The sequence below is a fragment of the Fulmarus glacialis genome, unplaced genomic scaffold, assembly GCF_000690835.1.
Source record: "Fulmarus glacialis isolate BGI_N327 unplaced genomic scaffold, ASM69083v1 scaffold7806, whole genome shotgun sequence".
Lineage (NCBI taxonomy): Eukaryota > Metazoa > Chordata > Aves > Procellariiformes > Procellariidae > Fulmarus > Fulmarus glacialis.
Window position 1 is genome coordinate 141,599 of NW_009217448.1, and position 9,568 is coordinate 151,166.

Here is a 9,568-nt window from a genome sequence, read left to right on the forward strand (position 1 = left end):
AGGAAGCATATTGTTGAGCTTTCTAATGACTTCTCATTTCTCAAATGTGGTTTAGAGATACAGTGAGGAATGTGGTCATCTGCCAAACAGGTGGAACAACTGCTGGTACACAGCAACTTACCTTGCTGCCAAACTGGTAGAAAGCGGAATAACTAACTACAGTGTGTAATGGTCCCTGCAGAGTTCAATCACACAATTCCTGAAAACGAAGAAGAATTAAAAAAAAAAAAAATTAAACAACAACAGCACATCCCCATACTGTAAGAAGTAGTAGAACATGAATACAGGCAAATTGTTTTGTTTGCCTGGGACCTTAAAATGAAGCCAGGGCAGTAAAACAAATGTGTCATAAGAAATGAAAAGCAAGTCAAGTGGGAAATGCAGTCAGAAATAAAATGGTTTCCCTGAAATTGGTTGTATTCAAGCCTAGAAAGGGAATACTGCAGAAAGAAGGAATAGCTCTACATTGTACTAATAAAGTAAATTGTCTATGTCTCACAGAAACAGATCTCTTGAAACAAATATATCAAATGCAGGATTTTTTTTCTGTGTTTTTTGTGGACCTAATAATACCTTGCAATTTTCACTTAGGTGAGAGAGGTGAAAAAACTGTATATGAAGGTGGATGACTGTTGTTATCTTTATGCTATAAATGTGGAAACTGAAATGTAACACCTTTTTCATTTACACTATTTGGCAGACTAGTGTCTTAAAGTGGAGGCCATTATGGTCACTCCCTATGTTAACATCCAGACACTTCTGTCCTGCTGCAGCTGGCACTCCTTGGTCTTATTGTAGATGAAATTTGGGTCTGAAGTCATTGCTCCAGGACATAAAGGAAAGCTATAGCAAGACTCAAACCAAAACCCAGTTTTTCCTGTGCCCATTTCAGTGAAAAAACCAAAGATTAAGATTCTCCTGCTTCACATAAGCTGCCTGTTTCAGAAAAGAAAGTTGTAAGAGGCGTGAAATTATATGAAGATCACACACAGATTTAACTAAAGAAAAATTATGCACACCATAACAGGAGATTTTTAACAGAGCTTCTCAAAAAAAAAAAAAAAAAAGTAGTCAATAATAAGAACATTAATTTTTGGAAGGAAAAAATACCTCAGAACGTTTACATTGAAAAACTAATGGTATCCAGTTGGAAAAAAAAATCTAAACCAAATCATTTGGTTGCCTTCCTAGAAATACATATTTTTAAAGACAAGACAATAAAAATTCCTTTTGTTGGAATATCAGCATTCTGTTTTGTTTCTCCTGCTTGATAATTAAAATTTCCTTTCTGATAATCCTTTCACTTGCACAAAAAAAGTCAGTCTCCACTCCACTAAAGCTAGAGTTGTATTTCTAGGAATAGGTGAGACCCCATCACCTGGGGTGTGAAAGCTGAGATAAGGAGGCTGCTCTGTATCATTCTCTGTGAGTCCCAGGTGTCTTGTGAGAATCATTTGAAGCAATATAAGAGCCAGAGAGCTGCAAAATATACTTTCTCAGGGGAATGGTAGTTTCTGCAGTATTTTTCAAGATCCAGTTTCATTCCGCTTTGTCCCAGTGCAGCTTGATTGAGTAACAAACTGACATGGAAAACCAAGAGGGTGGGTTCCTCCCTTGCCTCCCAAATTTGCTTGTGAAGTTGAATGGGCGAGCAGACTCATGTAGCTGGGTTTTTTTTTCCTCATATAGAGCACTGTCTTGGACTTTGCCTCTAAGAAACTTAAAAACCAGTGATAATCTTGTTGTTTTATAGATTAAATGTGAACGATGTCTTTGGCTGGTAGAGCTGTTCCTCTGCAATATCTTTAAGCAAAGTGAATGCTTTCCAGACAGTCTGCTTGTCCATGCTTCTTTCCCACCAAGGATAACAGGCTATATTTACTACTAAAGATTTAATAAGTTTGAAATTCTCAACACTGACTACATGCAATCTGTCCTAAGCAAATGTCACATATTAACTGGCAAGAAATGTTGTCATTCAACTTTCATACAACACCTGTATTGAAGAAAGAAAAAGAGTGGATGTTTCAATGAAAGATCTGAAATATTTTATCTCATTTATTGTGTGCAGTTACCTTGCTCTAAACAACACCTGAGGGGTAGGAGGGCTTCAGTTCTTTAGGATACTACATATAACATGCAAACTATATTCATAATGTTTTCTTTTCCCTCCTTTAGCAGCCCCTAAAACCAACACTGAGAGCACTTCATCCAGCAGGCAGGTGAGTACTGAGGAGAGCAAGATCTCCATTCCTGTCTTGCCCAGCTGAACTTCTTGGGGTTTCAGCAGTTATCACTGCAGCTTCAAACTACATTCATCTGCCGTTCTGCAGACTTACAAGGAAAATGTAGAGCAGCATCCTGATTAATAAATTTTGACTTAAGTTCTATCTAAGGAAAGCTGAATTATTCAACTACAGGTGCAGAGTAAATCTGCATAAATGCAAAGTGGATTATGCCTGCATGTGGATGTTCCTAGTGAAGTGTAATTGGCATCTAGGTTAGTGATAATTAGATGAGTGTAATTGAGCCCTCGTATAAGTCTTTTGCATTCCTGAATGTCAGCATTCCCATACACTTTTATATGTCCACTGCTTTATCTTCGTTTACCTTTTGCTTTAACTGAATTCTGTTAATTTTCCTGTGAGTCATACAATAGACAGAAACTTTGATTGAAATTACTCTTTGTGAAAAAAGTCATACATTTCCTATGCCCTAGGAAAATCTATACACTTCACAAACCCCACTGAATTATTGTATGGTAGTTTTAAACAGCTTTTAAAATCTTACTGTAGAGAAAAGAGCTGTCATTTTCAAATGCCTTCGCTGGCTGAGCAAAATGATGCTGGAGAACAAGGATTTGCATCGGTCTGCTGATGTATCTTAAAACTAAAATTGGTTAGGTCTGCAGAATGATTGTAGCAAATAAAATGTCAAGTGCCCTGACAACATAATCCATGATTTGTTTTTGCATCAATTTTCTGCAAAGACTTGATTTTGTTTTTCTGAATAACACCAGTGTATGTCATTCATGGCATTTTGGCTACTCAAGGCATTCAGAACTACAAAAGACACAAAAGCAGAATTTTTAAATCAAGGAAATGTACACATTGAAAAGGAGGGATTCAAATGGAAGCTCAGGAAAAAGGTTAAAAAAGGGCTTCTCATTTGTGTGTGTCTATTTTTATAATCATTAATCCTAAAGGTTCACTTTTCTGGACAACATGGGCACAACTTCCCAGCACTTTTGCATGGGTCTGAAGAAGGACTTGTGAGTCTTCCAGTTATTTGAATGGTTTAGTAAAAGAATCATCTTCATACCATTCTTGCCTCACTTTTGTATTAGTTAGAGGAATTAAATGATTAATTCCCACAAAAGCATCAGTAAATGATGAATTGTTTTTAAAAATATTCATATAAGCATATTATAAGAACAGCTCAGGTAACCCTGCAGCTGGGAAAATAGGAATTTGGCTAAAAATATCCCAAAACCATAGTTGTGGTTAATGTCTTCTCATCTATCAGAAAGCGAGATTAATTTGTTAAAATATGAACCCAGGGTGAACCTCCCCACAAGCCAAGAGCAGTCTTCCTCTCATTGTTACTCGTCAATTTGTTACTTACTTTATCTCTGATTTGTTTGATGTTAGGTTCACACTTCCTAAGGCAAGCTCAACATTGGTTGTGGGTTCTACCAGAGACCTCCTACATACCTTTGATGGAATATAAAATATTCTCAGTTTCTGTTTGTTTAAACAAATGTTTGTGGTCTTAACTTTTCAAGTTCCCCCCACAAATCACTTATGCTTTAAACAAGGCAGCCTGAAAACAATTATCCTGTCGGAACTCAAAAACATTCAAAGGGCTTATTTTAATTATATAATGGCAATTACTGGCACACGTGCATTACACTTGAAGCATGACAAGCCCTCTCCCCTTTCTTGTAATCTGATCTGGACTTGCAGAATCCGTAATAAAAGTGTCCTAGAGCATCGATGTTTTTTAATTTTGTCCAATAATTTTGCTGACTCAGCACCAATTATTTTAAAAGCTGTTGCTGACAAATGATAGCCTTGAATTAAGGCTGGCTCAGCAAACCATCTGTTGGCAGTTTCATACTCAAACAATACAAGGCTGCAAATGCAGAAGGTGGCTTTCATCACAAAAGTTTTCACTTGCAAGTAAGTTATTGAAAAGCAACTGTGCTGGGTAGGAGCTGCTTAGAGGAAACCACCCATCTAAGAAGGAGTGATCAGATTTGCACCACTCAGGAGATGGGCACTCAAGAACTCATTTTCTACTAGCTTGTTGTGGCAGTCCAGTTGTATATATGTTTATATGTTTTTTTTTTAACATATGTGCACATCTGCATGTGTACACGCACATACAAGCTTACTGAAAGAAAGCAGATATAGATACATATACTAATATGCTAACTGAGTCTCAGCTGTGGTTGCTCTAAAGGAGGTCAAATACATGATGGATCTGACAGAACTGGGGTAGTGGCCAGGTATATTTCCCTTGCTCAGCTCCACCCTGTCCAACAAACATACACATACATGCACACACGCTGTCAATGAGACCCAGAGGGTCTTTTGCAGCCTAGCAAAAAGTTTACAAGGAAACTATAGATTGTTCATAATGCTTTGGCCAGCAGCCCGTTCCTTATGCATCACATGCCATAGAAAGGTATATTGCACCAGGGACTTGCCCAGGCAGTTGCTAAAACTGTGTGTTTGACAGGTATAGATTTAAAGAGGCCATAGGTAAGAAATAGTAAAGATGTTGCTCGTACCCTTGTTCGTAGATGCCATGAAGGACTACAGGCAGGGATTTTTTTTATTCCCCATATATAGTTGTACAGAACTCTTGTTCTGATAGTGGCATGTGGACACTGCTGAAAAATAGAGATAAATGTTTATACTTGATTCCTTGAAAACATCATTAATAATGGAAATTTTTCCAACTTTCTTTCAGCAAGTTTCTAAGAAGCAAGGGTGAACAGCTTACTGATCCAAGGCAGATCTCTTTGACATGTGGGAGATATCCTCACCAAAAGGCAATAAAAACAACTGTAGTATTTGCACTTTGTACTTAAAAATGTAAATTCACTTTGTAGAAATGAAATATTTAAACAGACTTTTTTTTAATCTGTGAAAATGTAATGGCTAGTTTTGAAAAATTATCACATACAATGTATGTGTATTCTTTTGTTGTCTGAAATATGTAAAACGTGTTGGAGATGTAAAAGTTTGCATTTAAACCATTTTTTATAATATAGCTTTTTGGCAAACAGTAGCATAGAAACCTGATTCTATGTATTTTGGTTTCAATAGTGTGCCTTGTTTTTCGTAATCAATACTGTCATTTAAGTAGAGTTATGCTGAAAGGACTACTGTATTCTCAATTTTGTCCAAGCAGTGTTGGATGTTTCAGGTTTGCAGGACTGAGGGAAGTGTGTAAATTGCTGTTTACTTGGTTTTGCAGTTTTTAACTGAACAGATTTTTCATCGGTGGCAATATTTTATTTCATTTTGGTTTTATTGTTATTATTATGCTTTCCAAAGATCATGCAGTGAGAATGCAACCACTAATGGATCCAAAACAGTTATTCTACAGTTGGGATACTTGTAGAAAAATGTATTCTTTTACCCATTTTTGAGGTGCCTTCCATTATAAGTTTTGGTAGGATTTTTTCCCGTTTGTTTTCACTTGGGTTATTAATACAACAAAACAACTAGGAGTAAGGTGGATTGTAACGTCACTCCAGTCTGGTTCAACCTTGGCCTAAAAGCATGTTTCTGTGGTCAGCGCAAAGCAGCGGCAGAATCTATATGGGTCAGAATTGTAAATCTAATTATAAAGAGACAGGGAAGGCTAAACAGATTGTTCAACCTTTTCTTCCCCTACACCTGGCTGCCCCCATCAACTCTTTGGTTTGCCTCGGGGTCCACTAGAGGTAAAGCTGAACAAATTATGAACAGTTGCCATGAGGAGAGGCTACTCACATCGCCCCTGCCCGAGGCTTTTTCCTTGCTGTCTGAAAGACGTTCTCACAAGTTTTCATACCTTCTCTGTCATTTTTCCCCCCAGTGCTTTTTTTTATGTGTGCCTGAGGGGAATAACAACTTGCGGATGTGAATTTAGAGCAAGTAAAAGAGGTTCAGCTCTTGAACAACTGTGAGTTACAAGCAGCTGGGTTGATCGATGCAGTGGTAGATGGACTGCTGGCATCTAGGAGCTGACATGAAAAGGCAGGAATGTTGCAACAAGCAGTGATTTCATTCTGGTTTGTTCAAATAACGTGTGGGATCTGACATGTGACTAGCTAATCATAATAGCACCCTGGCTTGAGCTTGTACCTGGAAAAGCTTTTTTGCAAACAAAAATGTTTCATTTCAATTTCAACATATGCTGAAGTGATAGGAAACACTGTATGCAGTGGAATTGTACCCCGGAAACTGTGTACTCTAAGCTTTGGCAGCAGGAGGAACCAAGATGCAACTGTGTGCTATCTTGCATTTTTGTTTTAAAAAGTATTTGTTATTCTTTTATACTGTTAAACTTTGAATTTAATCATCTTTATAGATTAAAGATCAGTATGTTATCAAACTATGCTGGTGGTTTTTCTTTTGCATCACAGATAGCCATGTTTGGAAGCAGGTACACAGAGCAGTGACTTCACCATTTTGTTGAGTTTACAACAAACCTCATGACTTCACATTGTGTCCATCTTCTATTCTTCCCTTGCCCCTTTACTGAATTCTCTCCTTCATGCCTTATTCATACCATTGCTTTCTCAAAATAGTGATTTTGAGGCCAGATCCTTTGTTGCTCCGTATAGCTTCAGCTTGGTCTCTTGCCTCTTCTCTGCAAAGTGCAATGTGGCATAGAGAGAGATCACAGCTTTTCCCTTCCGTGTGAGTGTGAGGTGCTGGGCAACTTTCAACCTGACTGGAACCAATGAGGAAAGACAGGCAAACCCTGAGAATACTCAGCACCTGGTTAGGTGGGCACGGTATGGTGTGCTGGTTTGGGCTGGGATAGAGTTAATTTTCTTCATAGTAGCTAGGTATGGGGCTATGTTTTGGATATGTGATGAAAACAGTCTTGAAAATACAGGGATGTTTTCATTATTGCTGAGCAGTGCTTACATAGAGTCAAGGCCTTTTCTGCTTTTCTCACCACCCCACCAGCGAGTAGGCTGGGGGTGCACAAGAAGTTGGGAGGGGACACAGCTGGGACAGCTGACCCCAACTGACCAAAGGGATATTCCATACCATATGACCTCATGTTCAGCAATAACAGCTGGGGGAAGAAGAAGGAGAGGGGGGGGGATGTTCAGAGTGATTGTGTTTGTCTTCCCAAGTAACTGTTACGCATGATGGAGCCCTGCTTTCCTGGAGATGGCTGAACACCTGCCTGCCAATGGGCAGTAGTGAATGAACTCCTTGTTTTGCTTTGCTTGCATGTGCAGCTTTTGCTTTACCTATTAAACTGTCTTTATCTCAACCCACGAGGTTTCTCACTTTTACCCTTCCGATTCTCTTCCCCATCCCACCAGGAGGGAGTGAGTGAGCAGCTGGGTGATGCTTAGTTGCCGGATGGGGTTAAACCATGACATATGGTTAATAGCGACATTTTGTAAGCAGCATCTAATTCCATCACTGTGGCCTTCGGAGACAATACAAATGTAGCAATCAAATATTTTGCCATGTCCATGGTTTGAAATGGCAGCCTATTTAAACTGGGAGGGTGTGTGGGGAGGCAAATTTGGACTAGCCACTTGATTATGTAATGAATAGCCTTAAACACCTATCAAAATACACATAAATGCCCTAGGCATTCTCTTAGGTATCCAAAGACTTCTACAAGGTAGAGTCATAGAGTCACAATGACTGAAACATGAGGTATTTCATCTTTGTACATATTTCTGTGTCGTTACATTTATGGTTCATTTCAATTTCCAGCCATTACACCACTTGGCTATAAGCAGTACGGAGTTCTCACAGTTCCAGTTAGAGTCCAGATCCCTAACTGGAACACACTGGAAAGCCTGCTAAATTCACCTTGGGCTCCTATGTCTCCCATATATCCACAGGATAGTTTTAAACTTGTATAAATCTTGGCCCTTCTAGTAGTAACCAAACATGGCCTTGATACCAAAAAGAAATCCATGTGGATAGACCCTTAGGCTCACACTACAGTACCAGTGTTTATTTAGTTCCGCAGTAATTAATTAGTTCTAGTTTTTATCCTATTCCATGTGCAACAATTTAGTTTCAATTTTAATTCTGTTCTTATTGAAAGCACAACTTATATTCTGCTTCTCATTGACCAATATTTGTTCTAGTTCCAGCTATTGCTGAACAGATTTATTTAGAGCTTTTATAAAGTTGTAAGTAGAAGACTATTAAGTTTTAAAAATGTGTATGTGTTCAATGATTTGTCCAGCCTGTTACAACATCCATTAGTCAACAGGCCACACAGTGAGAAATGTTCCATGTTTTGTCAACACTTTGGATAACTTTCTCATCTTGTTCCCAGCCCTAGAAGTAGGCCAACTTCATAGTTCCAGTTTTACCAAAATCACTTAATTCTCAGTCTTCTCCCAGTCTAACAAAATGGCTAGCTTTCAGATACTTATTTTGCAGAACTGGGACCTAGATAATTTCTTGGAATGACAATTTTTCTTGCTAATGTCATTTCAGACAATAAGAAAGCAAAAAAGCATCAGTTCATATGAATATAAGGGAGAAGACTTAAACTAAATACTCACTGCATATAAATCAAGGAATACACTGTACTTTTCTCGTTTGGACCAGGCTTTTGTCCTTCATAAGTGCCATAAGCCAATGGAGAAAGCAGGCATTCCTAGAAAGCTGGAAGGAGAAACAAAAATATAGATTGCATCATTAAAGACACTTAAGTGTGTCCAATATTTGATAGATTTAATTAATATTTTCCTTTTACAGTAGTAATAAAAGATTGATTAATAGAGGTTAAAAAATCTTCCCTGGCAAAGATAATTATTTGTCCCTTTTAAATATTTACAGTAGCATATTATATAACTAAGTTATAGAAACTAGTGTGAAAGAGTCTTTAATGCAGAAAGTGAAAGGTTTATTACTTTTGTTTTCTTTAGGATAGTAAATTGATGTCATTTTGAAGTAATTACTTTGACATTAAATAGAAACCAACAAAGTTTATTAATGTCTGAAACATTAGAATGATTATAGTAAATTACTGATACAAACTGTACTCTTTGTCCCATTTAATTGTTTCTGTTCAAGTTTTGTAAGTGAAAATATGCCCTTTGTTTAAAAAGCATAAATAATAAATTTTATTTTTTTCTTTAAACAAAAGCTCATGTGGAAAGCGTTCAGAACAACACATTTCTCTAGAACATCCAATGAGGGGGGTGACAGGGAGAGAAGTCTGTCTGGTTTTTATCTGGTTATCAATAGAAATATATGCAATATTTTGCCTTTCCTACATCCACCTTCCCTATTTCATCATACGCTTTGTCCTCTGACTAATGTCACTGCTGTAATACAAAGCCTATTGA

The 9,568-nt window shown here is 37.7% G+C and overlaps 1 protein-coding gene across 1 annotated transcript in view; it reads left to right on the top strand.

Annotated features, from left to right (window-relative positions):
* Positions 1-5,233, top strand: part of SMOC2 (SPARC related modular calcium binding 2) — a gene marked incomplete at its 5' end in the record, with an annotated part of 101,707 nt that extends 96,474 nt beyond the window's left edge. The window contains 2 exons of the mRNA XM_009579672.1: positions 2,179-2,222; positions 4,978-5,233. Of these exons, the coding sequence (XP_009577967.1) occupies positions 2,179-2,222; positions 4,978-5,001 (68 nt within the window). The remainder of the gene's footprint in view (positions 1-2,178; positions 2,223-4,977) is intronic.
* Positions 5,234-9,568: the final 4,335 nt, after the last annotated feature.